The sequence below is a fragment of the Cervus elaphus genome, chromosome 20, assembly GCF_910594005.1.
Source record: "Cervus elaphus chromosome 20, mCerEla1.1, whole genome shotgun sequence".
Lineage (NCBI taxonomy): Eukaryota > Metazoa > Chordata > Mammalia > Artiodactyla > Cervidae > Cervus > Cervus elaphus.
Genome location: NC_057834.1, coordinates 47,017,273 through 47,039,900, shown reverse-complemented (window position 1 = coordinate 47,039,900; position 22,628 = coordinate 47,017,273). Strand labels below are relative to the sequence as shown.

Genomic DNA, 22,628 nt, shown 5'->3' with positions numbered 1-22,628 from the left:
TATTTTAGTAATCAAGGCTTCTTCCTTCAGTTCTGGCATTTCTTATTCAGGTGGAAAAGCTGAGGGTTAAGGACTGTCCTAGGTTCATTTCTCCAGAAGCCAACTCATTTGTGAGTGATTCCTTAAGACCCTAACCCTAAACCCTAACCCTAACCCTAACCCTAACCCTTAAGATCCTGAACGAAAGAGGCAGTGGACTTGGAGGCAAAGGGGGAAAGTCAGGTGAAGAAACCAAGAATGTGTGTGATTGAAGGCCAATGTTTTCAGTAGCTTAAATGCTGCTCTTCTGATGAGGAGGACCATGGATCTGGGCTTCCTTGTGGCTAATAGGAAAGGTCAGAGGGAATATGAGGATGGTAGCAGTGGGGAAACAGTAGAGGTCAGAGTGGAAACAGGAGAGTGAGAGGGAAGGGCACTGCAGGGTGGCAGCTGCCATGGAAAAGAGAGGAAAGACCACACAGAGGTGTGTCAGCTGTTGAGTGAACAAATGGGGAAGAGAAAACTCAGTGGTAGATTGAGCCATAACAGATAAAGAGCATAAGGAAGAAATGCATGGGATTACCTCTGTACCCTAAGCTTGAAGGCCAGGGAATCTGCACGCTAGTCTCCACTTGCCAAAGAGCAGGTTTCTTCTGAGAATCTTCTGTTTCAGGACACTTAAGCCTTTAATCTTGTTACAGACTGGATGCTCCTGTGTGCTTGCTGTGGAGCCCTCACCTTCCAGCTTGCGAGGGTTCTTCATTCTGATGGAAGCATCCAGCTCTGAAGAGAAAACCACAGCCAACAGGATCCATTGTTATTCATGATTTACAAAGACTTATTCCTTCACCCAAGACAGAAAGGTACATCAGGTACAAAAAGTGTCCAGGAACAAGAAAGGCCATCTGAAAGCCCATGGGTAGGTGAAGACAATGGAGATATTTTTATATTTTCTTTTTTACTGATCTTCCTTGTACTACCCAGTATTGTTAAGTGTGCCACAGGGCAAACGTGTTTCCAGATGCCAAAAATGAGCCAAGAAAAATAAAATGGATGACAACAAAAAATTCCTAGGTAGAAAAGACAAAGGCCAGAAACTCCTCCAGGATGCAGTTTGTACTGTTGGGAGGGAAGAGATGAAGCAAAGTCAAAGTTGAAGGAAAACCTCATGAGAGAAAAGAAGTGGGGAAGTCTAAATTGGAAAACTTTTAAGTGTGCATCAATATATACTTCATATGTATGTAAACACACTACATATTTTATTTATACATAATTTTAAAAGGCATAGACAATATGATAAAAATGGAAGAAAACTCACAAGTGAGTGTGTTTGTGATGGAATAAATGAATGAAGGATTTGAGCTATTGAATGGATCATTCTGTTGGCTTCCTGATGAGTTGAATTTGGAAAAGAAGATAGAAAAATAAGAAAAATGAGAAAGAAGCTCTTTTTGGTTACAGGAATTAGGAGATATACAGGAAGTAGGAGATAGGGCAGGTGGGAGTCACAGTGTGAAGGGGTGTGAAAGTAAAGGGCATTAAGACTACCCTTTGCTGCAAAATCTGCTGTGAAGCCTGGATTTATGCTCAGATCTCCATGGAAGGTGAGCAGGAAACAGAGTGACTGAGCCAGTGGGGTTCAGTCTTGGCTGAGAATGTGGGAGGGCAAGCACAAGAGGAGAGACACTCGCTGTTTGCAGATGACATGATCCTCTACATAGAAAACCCTAGAGCTAGTCAACGAATATAGTAAAGTTGCAGGATATAAAATTAACACACAGAAATCCCTTGCATTCCTATATACTAACAATGAGAAAACAGAAAGAGAAATTAAGGAAACAATACCATTCCTCACTGCAACAAAAAGAATAAAATACTTAGGTGTATATCTACCTAAAGAAACAAAAGACCTATACATAGAAAACTATAAAACACTGGTGAAAGAAATCAAAGAGGACACAAACAGATGGAGAAATATACCGTGTTCAAGGATTGGAAGAATCAATATTGTCAAAATGGCTATTCTACCCAAAGCAATCTATAGATTCAGTGCAATCCCTATCAAGCTACCAACGGTATTTTTCACAGAACTAGAACAAATAATTTCACAATTTGTGTGGAAATACAACAAAACCTTGAATAGCCAAAGTAATCTTGAGAAAGAAGAATGGAACTGGAGGAATTAACCTGCCTGACTTCAGACTATACTACAAAGCCACAGTCATCAAGACAGTATGGTACTGGCACAAAGACAGAAATATAGATCAATGGAACAGAATAGAAAGCCCAGAGATAAATCCACGAACCTAGGGACACCTTATCTTTGACAAAGGAGGCAAGGATATACAATGGAAAAAAGACAACCTCTTTAACAAGTGGTGCTGGGAAAACTGGTCAACCACTTGTAAAAGAATGAAACTAGAACACTTTCTCACACCATACACAAAAATAAACTCCAAATGGATTAAAGATCTAAATGTAAGACCAGAAACTATAAAACTCCTAGAGGAGAACATAGTCAAAACACTCTCTGACATAAATCACAGCAGGATCCTCTATGACCCACCTTCCAGAATATTGGAAATAAAAGCGAAAATAAACAAATGGGACCTAATGAAACTTAAAAGCTTTTGCACAACAAAGGAAACTATAAGCAAGGTGAAAAGACAGCCCTCAGATTGGGAGAAAATAATAGCAAATGAAGAAACAGACAAAGGATTAATCTCAAAAATATACAAGCAACTCCTGCAGCTCAACTCCAGAAAAATAAATGACCCAATCAAAAAATGGGCCAAAGAACTTAACAGACATTTCTCCAAAGAAGACATACAGATGGCTAACAAACACATGAAAATATGCTCAACATCACTCATTATCAGAGGAATGCAAATCAAAACCACAATGAGGTATCATTATATGCCAGTCAGGATGGCTGCTATCCAAAAGTCTACAAGCAATAAATGCTGGAGAGGGTGTGGAGAAAAGGGAACCCTCTTACACTGTTGGTGGGAATGCAAACTAGTACAGCCACTATGGAGAACAGTGTGGATATTTCTTCAAAAACTGGAATTAGAACTGCCATATGACCCAGCAATCCCACTTCTGGGCATACACACTGAGGAAACCAGATCTGAAAGAGACACGTGCACCCCAATGTTCATCACAGCACTGTTTATAATAGCCAGGACATGGAAGCAACCTAGATGCCCATCAGCAGAAGAATGGATAAGGAAGCTGTGGTACATATACACCATGGAATATTACTCAGCCATTAAAAAGAATTCATTTGAATCAGTCCTAATGAGATGGATGAAACTGGAGCCCATTATACAGAGTGAAGTAAGCCAGAATGATAAAGACCAATACTGTATACTAACACATATATATGGAATTTAGAAAGGTGATAACGATAACCCTATATGCAAAACAGAAAAAGAGGCACAGATGTACAGAACAGACTTTTGGACTCTGTGGGAGAAGGCGAGCGTAGGATGTTTTGAGAGAACAGCATCGAAACATGTATATTATCTAGGGTGAAACAGATCACCAGCCCAGGCTGGATGCATGAGACAAGTGCTCGGGCCTGGTGCACTGGGAAGACCCAGAGGAATCGGGTGGAGAGGGAGGTGGGAGGGGGGATCGGGATGGGGAATACATGTAAATCCATGGCTGATTCATGTCAATGTATGACAAAAACCACTACAATATTGTAAAGTAATTAGCCTCCAACTAATAAAAATAAATGGGAAAAAAAAGAAAGAAAAGGAGAGACAAGCGGGAAGAAGACACAATAAACACCACAAGACCTACTGGCTCTTGTCAGGCTCTGCACCCCTCCCTCCCTGAGCACTTTCCGTGAGACTCTGGGTGCTGCACCAGGGGGCTCCTTCTCAGCTCAGCTCCACCTGAGGACGTGGGTCTCTCCTGGATCCTCACATGAAGCCACAGCCTGAGGGAGGAGCACCAGGCAGCCCTAGGCTCCAGTGGAGGATATGGAGAGCAATGGAGGGTAAGGATGAATATATCCCAGATGAAATGGATGTGAAGGTCTGAAAGCTCTTTGAAGGAAATTTGAACAGAGGTGGATCCAGAGGAGAGGAAAACTAGGAGACGGACATGGAGATGAGTAGAGAGAATGAATAAAATGGAGTGTCTGAGACTGATGGGTGCACTTCAAGAATGAGGATAGCCCTTTATTTTAAAATGAGGGTAAAATGAGGAAAAGAACCTGGATATGAAAAGCAAACATGGGACTGAGTTGCAGGACCAGTGTTTACACTCCTATTGCATGCTGCTAATACACTGTTACTGGGAGCACCCAACAGGAGTAAATTGCCTTGATGACAGATGTTGAAAGGAGAGGACAATATTGCCCAAGCTACCTTTCTGAGAAAGCAAGGGAAGATGGGGTTTAGAGAAAGCAGAGACCATAAAGCTTATGCTACCATAGAGGAAACAACCATTGTGCAATGATTTTTTAAGTGTTAAAGCACCAGAAAGACACAATGCTTAGGTAATATATATTCATAGTGGTTATCAAACAAATTTTAGCGAATCAGATGCCCTGGACATTATATTGTTTAAGATTCCCAACAATCATGCAAAGGAGATAGAATTTTTCAACAGTTCAGATGAGGCACAAGAGAGGTAAATACCTAGGAAGATAAATAAGTTGTCTCAGTTAAACAAGCAGGAGTTTGCAGAACCAGGGCCTGAGGCTGAGCTGGTCCTAAGTCCCAGGCTCTTGATCACCTCACTCTGGTAGAGTGTCATGGGTTGCAACTGGGCCGACAGTGGGCTTGGGAGAGGCCTTCTGCCTCCTCCACCCACAGCTTTATGATGACCAGTACATGGACCAGAGCTTTCTAATCCCCTTTTCTTTCTTACCTAGAAAGAATGGTCCTTGATTTCCAGAATCAGGGTTGGTGGTAAAGGCCCAGTTGGTGGAAGAAAGACCAAGAATGGCTTTGCTGTCACCACAGTCAAGATGCTGGTCCAGCTGCCACTGCAGACAATCAGTCACATGGGCGTGTTTCTGAAGCTGTGCCTGTGAAGTTGGCACTTCTGACCCTGGGAAACTCACAGGTTCCTGGTGAGAGTCCTCCCAGGTGTCACCTGAAACGAAAAGAGGGTTCAGTAGGACCAATGAAAGCTTTTTCTTGCTAAGCCCTCCCAGAATGCCCATTTCTGCTGTCCTAGTCCATAAAGTGCCCTAAAGCACTTCTCTCAGTCTGGTGTGCCCTTCATATTTCCACCAGGCAAACTTCATTAAACATTAATCATCATGTTTTAGGACACTTCATCAAATTTTATGATAATTCACATTGGGCTGAAGGGTAAATCCTTGTATATCAAGAAATTTGGTGTTTGAAACAACTGTCAAAACTACGTATCCCCTTATTCTCCAATGTTATTTGAATCGATGTCTAGGATTGTTTTTAATTAGCATTGTGTACTTTCATCATCTAATTTTATTTTCCTTTCTTGAGAATGGGTTTTATTAAGCCTATGCTTTGAATATTCTTTGCATTGACAGAATATATAATAACCAAACATTTTATCAATCATTAACATAACGGGATGGGGAATACATATAACTCCATGGCTGATTCATGTCAATGTATGACAAAACCCACTGCAATGTTGTGAAGTAATTAGCCTCCAACTAATTTAAAAAAAAATCATTAACAATACTGCCCAATATTGTTAGTGTGGGGAAGAGCCTCCAATAGAAGATCAAGATGTAATTTAAAAATCAAGTGTCTGTGTTGTTTCTGCAGGGTTCCTCCTTGTAGAGAGACGATGGGGTAGGCCTGACTACTTGTATCCACATGGCTGCATAATAGCTATTCACACTGTCCTCAGGTTATCATGTGAACCCAGACACAGGATGGATCCTGTATAGTTAGATATTCTATTCATTCATCTCAATCCATCTGTGGGGATTTGGCCTTTCCTGGCCCATTGTGAACAATGGACTCCCAGGACTGGGCCATATCACACACTCACAAACATCTCAGACACATATCTGAGTTACGTGTCTGAGCCTCACTCATCCTCTTCACGGGAACCCACACCCGGCGGTCAGTGTCTCTGAGATAGAGCTGCACAGTTTACAATGGCTTCAGCACAGCCAAATTCAAGGTCCACCTGGACCCGTCATGAGAGCAGGTGACCTGGGGGCAGGAGTGGGGAGCAGGTGGACTCTCACCCTGGCTGATCCCAGAGAGAGCCCCGTGGAGCTGTGGCTCCACCTGGAGGGGCCAGGGAGCCGCTGGCTCTGCCCTTGGGACACAGTGCACAGAGGGACTGGGAGCTGGCAGTCTGAGTGAGGGACCACAGGGCTTCTCTGCAGCCCTCTGGCAACTTTCTGTTGAAGATTAAGATAGTTACAAATCATTTGGATACGGCAAAGAGAAAAACGTGAGCAACATCCTCTCTGAGTCACTGATGGTCCGACTGCTGAGAGGAGAGGACAGAGCCTGAGCCAGGCAGTCGGGCCCAGGAGAGGTCAGTGTCCCACCTGCCAGTGGCCAGGAGTCTGGGCCCAGGGAAGGGACCTGCTGATCCTCAGTGCCCTTGGCTCCGCCATGGGACACCACAGCTTCCTGAGAGGGTGGCTGGGAGGGCTGAAGGGGTTATAGTGCACTAGGAGCTCGATTAGGAAGAGCATGGCGGACAGCAGGTGCACAATAACTGTGTGTTCCCTTTCTGGGAACAGTAGTTTGTGAACTACTGTGATCCTGAGAAAGCCTTTGCTTCTCTGCTCCTCAGGGAAGAATGAGAAATAAGAAAGAAACTGCTTCCAAGGTGAAAAGGCACCAACTGATTGACGGACAACATTTTTATGCCGAATATCATTTTAAAAGAAGTCAGAAAAAGGATGATACATATGGAGTTTCTTCTGGTTTATCAAGATGATTTTATGTATCAAAGTCTTAACAATAAGAATGCTTCTCCTAAAGAAAAAGTTAAAAAAAAAATAGCCCAAGAAGTATTTCATACTAGGTTTTAATTTCCACACCTTATGAACTCCTACCCAAGTGGACCTGGCTCATAAATTCAGTCAATACCCCAATCAGATACACAGGTTATGGGTGTTTCCATGAGATTATACCACTGAGATTGCATAAAACATTGAAACTATAACCCACACATGGAAGACTCCTTTTTGCTGCACAAAGGATGAAACACAAGGGTGTTTCTAGAGGATAGAACAACAGAGACAGATATTTGGCTTCACGGAAATGACAGGGCATAGACAGATTTAATGCTCAGGACCTAGTATCTAAATGCTTCAGAGGGAGGTAGGCAGCCAAGGGGTAAGAATCTGGAGTTGGGGAACAATATAACATGCATTATAAATATGGAGCAGATTGCAATCATGAATGTAAAGCCAGAGAGCTTGCATTTTCAAGAAATACAATTAGTAGCAAAATTTCATGACTATAAGGATTCTTATCTTGATAAAAAGAGCTCTGTTATACAAATTCCTGCAGGTGAGACAGTGGGAGCTGAGATTCTGCCCTTATCCCTCCACTTGCCCTCTCTGGTCTGACTTGATACCACAGGCCTGTGCTGGTGAGACGAGTTCAGGTGACAGAGGGCAGCCTGGGGCAGGAAGAATGCAAAGGCTCATGACGCCTTTTAAAAGTTCAAACTGAGAACATAGTTCTAATCTACCCCAGCCTAAGAACCTGTCTGGGAGCACTCACCGTTTACATCTAGAGCCAAGAAAATGTCTCTCTTCTCTGTTGGGAAGGAGACACTCCTATAAGGATGACATGAGCCTTCCAGATGATGGCCAATAGAAGCAGCCAGATAACATTCATCCAGTGAGTCCAGGTGGACTTCATTCTCTTCTATCACCAGCTGCTCCATACTGAGTTTTCTACGGTTGGGAGAGCAGATGGTGAAACAAGAGGGATTACTCAACCTGGAGCCATAGTTGGTTTTGATGGGAGGGTTAAGGGACATGTTGGGAAAAACAAATGGGGAGTCCCCTTAAAGGGAGGCATAATAATCCCCCCACCCACAACCCCAATCTGGGGCCTGAAGGTGCTTGCAAAGGGAAAGTGAGAGAGAGTGAGGGAGAGTGAGCATCAGATGCTCTGAGCACAGAGAAGAAATGAGCTCAGGAGGAAGGAGAGGAGCCACCCCAGGACACATAGTCATGTCACACATGCCCTCCGAACATAAAGGCAGCTTCAAAAGCACCATAAATGTTGTTGAAATTTACATGCTGCATCCAAATGAACACCAGCTCTGGCAGCATAATGGACTCCTAGAAATCTTGTGTCTGCAAGACCAATTTTTCTAATACTGCGATGGGACAGGAATTTTTTTTTTCCTAGTTACTTTCCTTGCCATGAAATACCTGCCAAGGTCTTAAGACCAAAGACAGAGGCAGATAAGTATGGCATGCTGGTTTTAACGAAAGTGAGAGGACAGAGGAGTACAAGAAATCCTGTGGCTGATCAGTAGCCCTGCTTCAACTGACTGCAAGTCACTATAATTGAGAGGGATTCATAAAGGGTTAAAACAGACAACCTTGTTACAGGGACAGTTTGTGGTGGTCTGAATGGAAGAAATAGGCATGTTCAGCACTTTCTGATTCCCCTGCATGTGAGATGACCAAATGTCCCCACTGATGTCAGACCCACGTTTCTCCATAGTTACCTGGAACAGATGATGTCTTGATTTTCCTCGTCCTCAAGATCAGCAAGATTTTCTATGGATAAATTCAGACAAGTTGAGAAACATTTAGCAGATCTCATTGTGTAAATTAATAATCCAGTGTCCAATACTGCCATGGGGACATTTATATCAGCAATGAGATGATAGGCTATTTAAGAAGGATATTTCAGATGCTTGAAGTTGGATCTCTCAGACTCTCCTTGGTTTACTTTCCTGAGACATCAGGCAAGATCTCCCTTCCCTGGTAGATCCTCACCACAGTATTCTCTTCCAAGTCTCAGTAAAAGTTAAAGATTCATCTTCCCCAGATGGTCTGGGGAATAGCCCACAGCATTCTTGCAGAATACTGTAATACTCAGGCTTTTCTCATCATATGCTGACTGCTTTAGCAGAATGATGAGTGGAATGAACAAAACCTCGAGTCACATGAATCCTAGTTGTTACACGGATCCTTCAGTCATTCATGGAGCGGGAAAATGCCAGGGCTCTGCCTTGCTTCATGAAACACACACGCAAGGTGATGGGAGGGCTCTCTGCATCCTGGGGCCCAGATGATTGGTTTGCTAAGACAAGCAATTTAGAGAAGCAGACACTGGGGGTGCCAGCAGTGACACCAGGGGAACAACAAATACTGACGGCTGTGAGCGCCTGTGGGAAGGCGCGCAGATTCAAGGGACACTTTGGGTGTGAAAATGGGAGCCTTGTGGACAAGAAGAAACATCGCAAAGGAGTCAGGAGAAAATACAGTCATCTCCGGACACCTGCACACATACAAGTGAGTGAGTGTGTTCCACCAGCCTTGGGTCCGTGATCTAACCTGGGGCCTGACCCGTAGGCTTCACCTGAATGAAGAAGACAGCAGAGCTCCCAGACCCATCTGATATCTGTACTTAAAACTCTACCACAGAGTCTGATTCAAATCACTGTCTACAGAACTTCCAACAGGGATGAGAAATCTCAGCACCCCAGAGGCGAGGAGTACGAAGCACACAGGGTCTACCTGGGCATCCAGGTGGAGTTCTATCACAAGAAAATACTCACTGGTTACATCCCGAGCATAAGAGACATCCAGGTCCTCAAGTGAGAAGACGGCTGTGCTCCTGTAAGGCCAGAAGGAGTCTGACAGGCTAGGAAGAACCGAGTAAGTAAGATAATAGTCATCCAGAGAGTTCTGTGGGACACCATCTTCTACCATCTGTGGCATCTGTCTGCTGAACCTGGTCGGGGAGGGAGGGCAAAAGATTAAGCCAAGACTGATCAGAAACTGTACAGTTCTATCTGGTTCTGATGGGATGTTTGAGTGGTGAAGCACGCCAAGGGTCTCATCCATTAGAGAGAGAAAAGTCTGTTTTGTGTGTGAGACACAGCGTGGTTTCACAGGGGCAGAAGAGAGAAAGAACAGTAGGGGCTCAGTGCTCTGGCCAAAGAACAGGCTGATGAACAGACTGAATTCTCTCTGATGGTGCAGTCATGCCTCACATACAGGGACACAGAACACTGGCTTTCACACTTCCATTTACACTGCATTGACATTAGTATGACACACATTCCAGCAAGCTAACACCAAACAGAAAGCAGATACGCATCTCACTCTGTAAACCACACCTGACATAAAGGTTGAGTACAAAAGCACCAGTCTGACTTAGTTCACCCAGGTCAACTGATTTGGGTTTTAAACTTGACAAGTAAATAAGAAATGGGAAACAATAGAAGTACCACAGTGAAAGCAGAGAACATTATGAAAAAGGATAATAGTGGTGGGCAAAACTGCCGACACAATACATTCAGCAGTTTCCGGTTTTCCCTGGATCGGGGTCTGTAGATGTCAGCACTGTACAAGGAGCCCACAGATATTCAAAATTACCTCGGGGCAACCACCTCTGGTCCTTTCAGGTCATCATGATCATTCTGCTTTTCTGCAAATAAATTAACAGGAGAGTTATATCAGGAAAATGCCTTTCAAAAATGCCCAATCCTGTGCCTAACTTCACAATGTGGTAACAGGCTGTTGAGACAGAAATCATCCAGGAGGCCCTAGAAAGAGCCTCATAAGAAGGCACTGGGTTTCCTTCTTGAGCCATTGGGCAAATTTCCTTGATATCATATGTCATTGGCAGAGTATCCTGGTCGTGAGTCTGTGCAAACAGCTAAATAAATCCTTTCCCCCACAGTTCCTAGGGAACAACTTTGCTACATCCTCAGCCTGCTATAATACTCACGCGTTTCTCATCTGAAATGTTGTTTATTAATGGGATAAGTGATTACACACTGAGATAAATGGAAGTGGAATCCATACACCATCAAGTCAAATGAATCTCAAAGCTGCAATCAGTGGCCATTCATCAGGTTGGGAAGTTCCGGGGCCCTGCCTTAGCTCAGAGAAACATACCAAAAGATGACAGTGTGGCTTACCTTCTGGTTTCAGAAGACTTCGAACAAGATAAGTCAAAGGAAAAGAGAGCCTATGGGTTGATAGAAGTGAACTAAAGTAGTGACATCTCCAAAGGTATAAACAAGCCTGCCAAAAGCCCTGGACAGGTATAGGAACTCAGGGACATTACCCAGAAATGAAAATTAAAGCATTTCATGTGAGATAAGAGGTTCACGCAAAATTAGGAAGCCTGAACAGTACCTCCTGTGCCACAGCTGCTGAGGTACACGTGAGTCTGGCTGGACCACCTTGGGTAGAGTGGTTTACCACAGGGACACCCATGACAGGGAACTTAGAAAAGTTCATTCATAGAATGTCTTATTTTAGATGGAATTATAGAGTCTGGTTCAAACCAGGCATAAGGACGTAAGCATAGGATGTATCAAAGGGGATTAATTCTCCAGGAGTAGACTAACAGATGTAATGAAGACTACCTGTGACACCAGTTGGAATTTCATCCTCTTTAGCCTGAGAGCGACCACAGGCTCCATCTACGGCAGACTCCACATTCTCTTCATCAAATGCAACTTTCCCATCACTGTAAGGCTGGTTGCAGGCAGAACTTTCCTGGGGAGTGGAAGCTACTGAAACACATTCATCGTGGGATTCCAGGAACACCACCTTCTTTTCCACATCCTGCATGTTCACGCTGTGTCAGATGGAGAGGGGAGGACAGAAGATTAAGAGGACTCGACTCCAAGCTATCTGGCTGGTTTTGAGGACAGGCATTGAGAATGGTCACAGAGAGCAAAAGGGCAGCCCCCTTAAGGAGGGAAGTAACTCCTCCTGCTGTGGAGTGGAGTGTGGCTGCCCTGGGGTGGGAGAGAGACAGCAGGTTCGCAGGGCACTGGCCATAGAACCGGAGGCTGAAGGAGGAGATGGAACGTTCCCTGCATGTAATGTCATGACCCCCAGCACGCACAGAGACTGGGACCTCGATCAAACTTGTCTGCACACATTGTGTTGATCTGAATGTCCTGTGTCCAAGTCAACACAGCTGTTAAGAAGTTAAAATTTGAGTTTGGACTCTATTCCATTCAATTTAAAATTTTTTATTTGCACAAATATACCTTCCAAATTAGTTTTTCAGAGTTGGCGAAAAAGGAGTTATAGACTAGATATTCTGCCTTCAAGAACTATTTTCTCAATATTTTGTTGTAATATGAATATCGTTCTATTTTCTTCCTTTGAAATGCAATATTTGCCACCATGCTGATGCCAAACCAGTGTAAGACCATAGGATCTCACCCTACATTAACACTCAGGAGAAAGCACATGAACACAGGAACTCCTAGGTTTGGTTCTTTCACCTGGGTCAACTCACTGTACATTACTAAACTTGAAGGATTGAAAAATTGAAATGCAGAAACTTGTGAAACATAAATAGACAACGTTGTTAAAGAGATAATTGCTGTTGAATGAATAGATGAAAGAGTTACATAGGCTACTTTCTATTTTTCTTTTGATCTGAGGTCTCTTGCTGTCAGCACTGACATTCACAGCCCACAGATCTTCAAATTACCTGGGAAATGTGAGCTCTTGTCCACTCACTTGCTTGTGATAATTTTCATTGTCTAGTAAGAAATTCAGAGACAGCAGGTCATAATAAGAAAATCAGACCTCACACATATCTACTCAGTAATCACATATACAACAAGGACTTTAATATTCTCATTGTAAGAACATAATTCTTTAGCAAAGTTATTCTAGGACACTTAAGTCTTATGAGAATTAGACTGGACTGCTTCCAGAGCCATTGAGGAAATTTGCTGCTTGATCTGGTATCTCTCCCAACATCCTCTGTTCTGAGTCTGTATAAGCAGTTAAAAATGTATTTTCCACAGAGATGCTGGAACATGAGCTGAGTTATTTTCTAGAATTATTTCTGTAGTACTCCTTAGTCCCATCAGATTTTGTGGTTGTGGATGGTTTAGAGGAATTTATACTTGGGACTAGAGTGATGGGTGAATTGTGAAAGAATTAGCCGCTAGTAGAATCCGTCTCTTTGTGACCACATGGACTACAGCCCACCAGGCTCCTCTGGCCATGGAATTCTCCACACAAGAACACTAGAGTGGGTGCATTCTCTTCTCCAGAGGATCTGCATGACGCAGGGATTGAACCTGGGTCCCCTGCATTGAGGACAGATCCTTTACCATCTGAGCCACCAGGATAGCCCAGTGAATTGTACTAACCCTCAACTCAAAAAGAATCTTTGGTGCTACACAGAAACCATGGCCATTCAAGGCTGGAGGAATTGCCAGAGTCTAGTCTTGCCTCATGGAAACATCCAAGCAAGGCTATGGTACGGTTGTGTCTGTCTTGGTGTCAGATAACATCTTAGCTAAGACCTGGCAACATCAAGAAAAGGGAGACTGGGGTTGAGAGGAATAAAACCAAACCTGGAAATCACCTCTCCTTATAAAGAGGCAAGTCCGTCATCATTTCTGGAGAGGCCAGGAACATTTACAAAAATTAGATCACTGCAGGTAACAATACACTGGCTCCAAACTAGTTCTGACAGATACCTCCTGTGTATTTCCAGCTGAGGTAGGTGAGAGTTGTCAAAACTGATTTGGGTCAAATGCCTGACACTGGGGTCAGGGTGACAGAGGCAAGCCCGGAGCCAAGAAAAGAATGAAAGCTTCCTGACCCACCTGATGTCTCTGTTCCATAAGAGAGCCTTTTCCCTGGTTTTGACTAAGATGTGTCTATACAGCCTGTCCTCAGAGATGACCTTCCTTGGTCTACACAGCTTGTGGGGACAAATAATATGGGGGCTACCTGAGATATTGGTTGGAATTTCATCTTCTTTAGCATGAGAGTAACCACATGGTCCATCCGGATCAATGTCTACTTCCAGTTCATTAAAGTTAAATTTGTCATCACTGTAAGGCTGGTGCTTATCAGAACTTCCTTGGAGTATTGAAGGCATCAAAACACATTCATCCTTGGATTCTTCATGCACTTCCTTCTTTTCAACCTCCTGCAGCTCCATGCTGTGCCAGATGGGAAAGAAATGACAGAAAGTTAATTGACAAAGATCTGACCCCAAGCCATGCTGGCTGGTTTTGACAGGAGGCATGGGGAGTGGTCACAGAGAGTACAAGAGCAGGCCCCTTCAAGACAGAAGGAACTGTCCTCTCTTATATGAAGTGGAGTGTGTCTGTCTGGGGAGAGGGGGTCAAGCAGGTACCCAACAGACTGGCCACAAAGCTCTGATGAGGAAGGAGCCTCAACCATCCCAGGATGGTACTTTCAGGAACAGGAAGCACAGATGAACTTCCACACCAAGTGCTTCCCCACAGGTCCTAAGCCATGTTGAATTTAAGATGAAGTAGTCAAGTGAATAAGGGCTTCCCCGGTGGCTCAGGGGGCTGAGTGGCTCCTGCCAATGCAAAGATGTGGCGTCGAGCCCTGGAGAAATAATTCCTGAAAGAATGAAGAGATAAAGCCAAAGCAAAGGCAACAGCGAGTTGTGGATGTGACTGATGATGGAAGCAAGTTCCGATGCTGTAAATAGCAATACTGCATAGGAACCTGGAATGTAAGGTCCATGTTTCAAGGCAAATTGGGAGTGGTCAAACAGGAGATGGCAAGAGTGAACGTCGACATTTTAGGAATCAGCGACCTCATATGGACTGGAAATGGTGAATTTAACTCAGATGACTGTTATATCTACTACTGTGGGCAAGAATCCCTTAGAAGAAATGGAGTAGCCATCATAGTAAACAGAAGAGCCCAAAATGCAGTACTTGGATAAAATGTCAAAAAGGACAGAATGATCTCTGTTTGTTTCCAAAGCAAACCATTCAATATCCCAGGAATCCTAATCTATGCCTTGGCCAGTAATGCTGAAGAAGCTGCAGTTGAACAGTTCTATGAAGACCTACAAGACGTTCGAGAACTAACACCCATGAAAGATGTCCTTTTCATTATAGGGGAGTGGAATGCAAAAGTAGGAAGTCAAGAAACACCTGGAGTAACAGGCAAATTTGGCCTTGGAGTACAGAATGAAGCAGGGCAAAGGCTAATAGAGTTTTGCCAAGAGAATGCACTGGTCATAGCAAACACCCTCATCCAACAACACAAGAGAAAACTCTACACATGGACATCACCAGATGGGCAACACCAAAATCAGATTGATTACATTCTTTGCAGCCAAAGGTGGAGAAGTTCCATACAGTCAGCAAAAGGGAGGTGACTGTGGCTCAGATCATGAACTACTTATTGCCAAATTCAGATTTAAATTGAAGCAAGTAGGGAAAACCACTAGAAAACCATTCAGGTATGACCTAAATCAAATCCCTTATGACTAAACAGCGGAGATGAGGAACAGGTTTAAGGGACTGATCTGATAGAGTGCCTGATGAACTATGGATGGAGGTTCGTGACATTGTACAGGAGACAGAGATCAAGACCATCCCTAAGAAAAAGAAATGCAAAAAGGCAAAATGGCTGTCTGAGGAGGCAGTACAAATAGCTGTGAAAAGAAGAGAAGTGAAAAGCAAAGGAGAAAAGGAAAGATATTCCCATTTGAATGCAAAGTTCCAAAGAAGAGCAAGGAGAGATAAGAAAGCCTTCCTCAGTGATCAGTGCAAAGAAACAGAGGAAAACAATAGAATGGGAAAGACTAGAGATCTCCTCAAGAAAATGAGAGATACCATGGGAATACTTCATGCAAAGATGGGCTCAATAAAGGACATAAATGATATGGATCTCACAGAGCAGAAGATATGAAGAGGTGACAATAATACACAGAAGAACTATACAAAAAAGATTTTCATGATCCAGATAACCATGACAGTGTGATCACTCACCTAGAGCCGGACATCCTGGAATGTGAAGTCAAGTGGGCATTAGGAAGCATCCCTGCAAACAAAGCTAGTGGAGGTGATGGAATTCCAGCTGAGCTATTTCAAATCCGAAAAGATAATGCTGTGAAGGTGCTGCACTCAATATGCCAGCAGATTTGGAAAACTCAGCAGTGGCCACAGGACTGGAAAAGGTCAGTTTTCATCCCAATCCCAAAGAAAGGCAATGCCAAAGAATGCTCAAACTACTGCACAATTGCACTCATCTCACATTGCTGGTAAAGTAATGCTTAAAATTCTCCTAGCAAGGCGTCAACAATACCTGAACCATGAACTTCCAGATGTTCAAGCTGGTTTTAGAAAAGGCAGAGGAACCAGAGATCAAATTGCCAACATCCGTTGCATCAATGAAAAAGCAAGAGACTTCAAAAAAAAAAAACAAAACAAAAAGTTACTCATGCTTTATTGACTATGCCAAAGTCTTTGTGTAAGTCACTTTAGTTGTGTCAGACTCTGTGCGACCCCATAGATGTCAGCCCACCAGGCTCCCCCATCCCTGGGATTCTCCAGGCAAGAACACTGGAGTGGGTTGCCATTTCCTTCTCCAATGCATGAAGGAGAAAAGTGGAAATCAAGTTGCTCAGTCGTGTCTGACTCTTAGCGACCACATGGACCGCAGCCTACCAGGCTTCTCCATCCACACGATTTTCCAGGCAAGAGTACTAGAGTGGGGTGCCGTTGCCTTCTCTGTTTGACTGTGTGCATCACCACAAATTGTGGAAGATTTTGAAAGAGATGGGAATACCAGACCACCTGACCTGCCTCTTGAGAAATCTGTATGCAGGTCAGGAAGCAACAGTTAGAACTGGACATGGAATAAAAGACTGGTTCCAAACAGGAAAAGGTGTACGTCAAGGCTGTATTTTGTCACCCTCCTTATTTAACTTACATGCAGAATATATCATGAGAAATGCTGGGTTGGATGAAGCACAAGCTGGAATCAAGATTGCCAGGAGAAATATGAACAACCTCAGATATGCAGATAACACCACCCTTATGGCAGAAAGCGAAGAAGAACTGAAGAACCTCTTGATGAAAGTAAAAGAGGAGAGTGAAAAAGTAGGCTAAAGCTCAACATTCAGAAAACTAAGGCCATGGCATCTGGTCCCGTCACTTCATGGCAAATAGATAGGGAGACAGAGGAAACAGTGTCAGACTTATTTTGGGGGGTTCCAAAATCTCCTGCACATGGTGACCGCGCCATGCAATTAAAAGATGCTTACTCCTTGGAAGAAAAGTTATGACCAAACTAGATGGCATATTGAAAAGCAGAGACATTACTTTGCCAACAAAGGTCCATGTAGTCAAGGCTATGGTTTTTCCAGTGGTCATGTATGGATGTGAGACTTGGACTATAAAGAGAGCTGAGCACTGAAAAATTGATGCTTTTGAACTGTGGTGTTGGAGAAGACTCTTGAAGGTCCCTTGGACTCCAAGGAGATCCAACCAGTCCATGCCAAAGGAAATCAGTCCTAAATATTCACTGGAAGGACTGATGTTGAAGCTGAAACTCCAATACTTTGGCCACCCGATATGGAGATTCAACTCATTTGAAAACACCCTGATGATGGGAAAGATTGAAGGTGGGAGGAGAAGGGGACGACAGAGGATGACATGGTTGGATGACATCACTGAGTCAGTCAATAAACCTGAGTTTCAGACTCCGGGAGTTGGTGATGGACAGGGAGGCCTGGTGGGCTGCAGTCCATGGGGTGACAAAAGAGTCGGACACGACTGAGGGACTGAACTGAGCTGATAGATAATCGTTACCTGGGGGTTGGTGTTTCTTGTGCTTGTTCGTCATCTTCATCTTCATCAATTTCTGCAAACAAAATCAGAAATACCCAGTCAGCTTTTAGTCACTTCACCCACTACAGACACAGGGACTCATGTGGTCACAGAGTCATAAATATCTATGTGTGAGTTAGTACTGTACAGGAGTTTTAATGCACTGTCTTTAAACAACTGCCCAAGCATGGATTTCTGACCCAACAGGCAGTCTGTTTCTAAACTGGTAGATCATCCTCAGGACACCTGCTTGAAATTGGGCAAACATTTAAATTGCCTTTTCTTCCTTATATCACCTCACATTGTCCACCTCCCATCTCCACTTCTACAAATGTATCATCCATCCTGCCACAAATTCTGCCAAAGACACAGGCTCCATAAAGCTTTTCATGCCTCACAAGATGCCCTTCTTTCTCTAAGGAGAATAACCATGTCTCACATCCCTCCATCTGGGAACATCCTGGCTCTTCAAGGTCGCTTTTGTGTGTTATCTGGGAAACTCCCTATGGAAAGTGAGTGCTCCAGTTTAAACCATTTTCCCAACACCAAGTCCAACTCTATCAAGTACCTTATCCAACACCACAAAGTGAAGGGCTTTCTCTTTTCTGCAGTGTATTTGTAAATATTCCCAAATTTCATCACTATAGCTACCATCAACAGATTATTTCATCCATTTTACAGATGAGAACAGTTACTAACATAAGGAAAAGCAATCATTCTCACACAGCTATAAACACAGCACTCAGCATGGAACCTGGGAACTTCCAAGCTTCATCTAGGGCTCTATTCACTCTAACAAGCTGCCTGTCACCTCCTCCTTTCTGCGCTTCAATGCTGTCTGGATGTTGCCTCCTGCCCCAGTGGCCATGGTCCATTAGGGAGGAAGCAGACTGTTGGGATACAACGGCTTCCACCCCGTGCATTTCTCCTCTGTCCTCTTACTAAGACAATTCTGCTCCTACATAGCCCCAAATAGGACATGAAACAGGAAAGCTGATAAACATTCCCAGTGGAGGTGTTCATCTTATCACCTGGGGACCTAGGAGAGGATCAGTGCTCTCAGGGTCTGTGGTCCCCTCACCTGGGCTGAGCTTGCAGGCAAGGCGCTCTGCCAGGCGGTATCCTTCAGACAGGCTCTCTCGGAAGCCCTGCCTCTGGTGGTTGTCCAGGTCATTGTGGGTGAGGAGGTCCTTGAGGTGCTGCTTGAGCAGGACAGAGTCATCTTTCCCATCCTGTAGTGTCTGCCGTAGCTGGGTCAGCTCACGTGCCTGACTTCGAATTAGGACATCACACGTCCTAGGTGGAAGAGAAGACACAATTGTGAAAGGCAAAGAGTTAGATGAAAGATGGTTAGTGATTTCTGTGAGAACATCCCCAAGGAGACCTCGAAACAGAATTCTGGCACGTATCTGATGACTGGTTCAGTCACTCAGTTGTGTCCGACTCTTGCGATCAAATGGAGTATAGTGCACCAGTTTCTTCTGCCCATTGGCTTATCCTGGCAAGAATGCTGGAGTGGGTTGCCATTTCCTACTCCATATCTGATGACTGGCCTATGTCAAAGAGAAAGAAGATAAAAAAATGTTTCCTCTGTATCCGACAGTACTCCTGTGAGATTCCGTGACATTCCATTCATCTTGTCCTTCTGTAAAGGTAACCTAATGTCTTCCCTGGAGGCTCAGCTGGTAAAGAACCTGACTGACAATTCAGGAAACACAAGAGATGCAGATTTGATCCCTAAGTCGGGAACATTCCCTGGAGAAGGAAATGGAAATCCATTCCAGTATTCTTGCCTGGAAACTTCATGGACAGAGGAGCCTGGTGGGCTACAGTCCATGGGGTCATAAAGAGTCAGACACTAGTGAGTGCACATGCATGCATCAATGTCTTCCTAAATCTGCATCATGAAGATGTCTTTTCAGTTCCTCACTCAGCCATGCCCATTTTCATTAAAAAATACACAAAGTATTTCCTGTATTTTTATTTTATTTTATTTTTTAATTTTCTGTATTTTTAATGTGGCAACACAAAGTACTGTCCAGTGAATGACACACAGCCAGATATAGAATGTGGATACGTATAGCTAGTGTGAGTTGGGAAGAACATAAGAATGACAGGGTCAAGAAAGCATTTCAGGATGTAGTCAGTCAGGAGGTGGTTGTGATTTAAAGGCAAATAAAGTACCGATGGCACAACATTGTCAGTGAGCTAAGTGCCACTGGTTCACTTGAATGTAGTGAGTTTCATGATGAGATTCAAGTCACTAGTTTATTTAAAAGCAAAGTAAATTACCTCCTGAATAACAACTGGAGTCCATAATTCACCAACTGGTGTTCTCCACCAATTTTATCATATTCTGCCCTGTGTCTGCCATGAACATCCCTGCCCTCCTTACCTCAACCTTTCGTCAAGCGTTGGCTTCTCTGCCAGCTTCTCTGCTGGCCTCCGCAGCTCAGCTGGCAGCTTTTCCCCCAGCACGGATTCAACGATGTCCTTACATGCTTCACACTCTGAGGAAAGAGAGACAGTGCCTCAGGGAAAGCCGGCCTTGCTGCTGTGGTCACTGCCTTCAAGGGAGGAGGATGGGCCACCTCAGTGGTGGATGTAACTCCTTCTCCAGTCTCCTCATGCTGGGATCTCAGTAACGAACAAGTGTCTCAAGTATAAACCTCACCTGGACACACTGGTGTGAAATAGAATACATGAAACCATAAGGACGTGAAAGAGATAGGCCCAAACCCTGAGAAAGCCTGTGTCATTAGGAACAGTAGAACTGTGAACTAAGTGTATTTACACTGAGCCAGGCACTGTTGTCAGAGCTTTGTCAGATTTACTCAGTATTCACAACTCAAACAAGAGTTCCTATTACAGCACCACACGGACAGAGGAGGAAAGCGAGACACAGAAAGGTTCCCACCAGGGATGTGAGCCCAGGAAGCCTGGCCCAGAGTCCACGTCTTTCACACTGTGCTGTGGTGAGAAAGGTGACCCTGACCTCCACACCAGGGTCCTGGTGAGACATTTCTTCTTCACCAGCCTCACAATTTGTTCCTAGAATTTTGTGACTATCATAAGGAGTGGGGTAAATAAAACTTAGTTTGTCCTTTCCCCAAAGCTCATCATTTCACTTTCTTAAACAGGAGGCTTTACCTCTTACGTCTCTCTGTGTCAGTCAGTTTTCATTGACTCCCTCATCGCTTCATTGAAAATGACTGTAGGAAAGTGACACAGACACAAGTTGTCAAGATTCCGCTCATCCCCTTGTTGTGCATGTACCCTGGTCATGACTTCTTACCTTACTCCAGGCCCCTCTTACTGAACAGGCAAAAATGATTCCAATTGCCAGCTGACTGTAGGTGCGAAGGGCCTCCTCACACTCTGTTGGGTTTTTACTGGGGCTGGTGATCTCCCCCCACTTACTATCATCTTCATGTTGGTCACACAACTTATAGCATAGACTCAGGGTCCCCTGGACTCTTGGTCAACCTGAATCACCAAAGTTTCACCAGCTCAAGTGGGGAGAGAGGGGAAAGTGCAGATTGTCTGATTAACAAGGAACACCTTCATTCTTGCCACAGAGTCACATGGCTTTCTTGGACTCAGGAAGGAGAACCTGCACCCTCAGAAATCACGGATTCCTTCTCACCAGGGAGTCCCTGTCATGATGGCGTCACAGAGACCATGGTTTCAGTGAGAAGCAGATTCATCCTTAAGCTCCTTTAAATCATATCCCCTGCTTCTCACAGTGTGTAACCAACATTACCCCAGTGCAAATAGCACAGGGCTTTGCCAATGGAACTTCAGGGAACTGATGGAGTTCATTAGTCCCAGAGGTTTAGCCTAGAGGCATGCAGGATCAGATACTGAACAGAAAAGATTCCAGTCAATGCAGCTTAGTTTGTGCCTGAGAGACACGGGCACTCCTGTGCCGGCACCAGGAATCACTGTCTGGAATTTTAACTCAAATCTCACCCTACACATCACTAAAAACTTGGGAAAGTGCCTCACTCCTTGTGCCTCAGTTTCCCCAGCCTCAGGAACTGAAGGCAAAAGAGCCACACTACTACCTTTCCTGCACTGTGGTCAGAATGGAATTCAAAATGACTAAGGGAAAGGAGACCAATATTGGAGACTTACAGTTTCTTCGAGGGAAGACAGTGATCATTCATTGCTTTGGTGACAATGACCCCAAGGACTTACTGTATTTCTGCAGATGGTTGGCCAGGGAGTAAGCAGTAGCTTGGGATATGAGGAATTTCTCTGTGAGGTCTCTGAAGTCCTGCTTGTACTTTTCTAGCTGCAACTGAAGCTCCTGGTTGATTTCCATGAGGGTACATTCTGCCCTCAGATCCGATAAAGAGGGAAGACATACTGCCATGGTGACATGTGGTAGAAGAAGTAGAAGCCAGGGGAAGGGAGGAGACACCCAATATATGAGGAATTAAAACAAGCAAAATCACATTGGTTTAACCAGCACTAAGGAATGACAAAAACTGGATTTCCTAACTTACTACTGGGAACAACTAGAGGGTTCTCAACCACAAAAAGATGTTGAAGATGCCAGAGCTCAGAGCCACAGGTACTGTGTGGGGCTCAGACTAAGACAGGAGTGAAGGAGGGGGACCCAGCGTGCTAGGTAACCATCTGGAGTTGCCATAACAGGACTGGTAGGGGGAGGGGTTCATGGAATCTTGGGGGCCCCTGCCTTCCAGGTGCCTAGGCCATGACAGTTTGTGAACATCACTACTGATATCACCCAATCCCTCAGCAGCCACTCTTGGGTTGTCTACATACGTTCCGATACCACTGACCTATCTCCTTCCAAAATCTATCTCAGCTGAGTTCCCATTGTTCATTCT

The 22,628-nt window shown here is 44.2% G+C and overlaps 1 protein-coding gene across 1 annotated transcript; it reads right to left on the bottom strand.

The window, feature by feature from the left end:
- Positions 1-571: 571 nt before the first annotated feature.
- LOC122676727 (neuroblastoma breakpoint family member 4-like) lies at positions 572-22,147 on the bottom strand. Its single transcript, XM_043876319.1, has 13 exons — positions 21,970-22,147; positions 20,165-20,279; positions 18,851-19,065; positions 17,752-17,803; positions 13,892-14,106; positions 12,630-12,681; positions 11,542-11,756; positions 10,541-10,592; positions 9,718-9,893; positions 8,659-8,710; positions 7,695-7,870; positions 4,867-5,094; positions 572-762 (listed from the first exon to the last, which is right to left on the bottom strand). Exons 1-13 carry the CDS (start codon positions 22,145-22,147, stop codon positions 572-574), a joined length of 1,917 nt encoding a protein of 638 aa, XP_043732254.1.
- Positions 22,148-22,628: the final 481 nt, after the last annotated feature.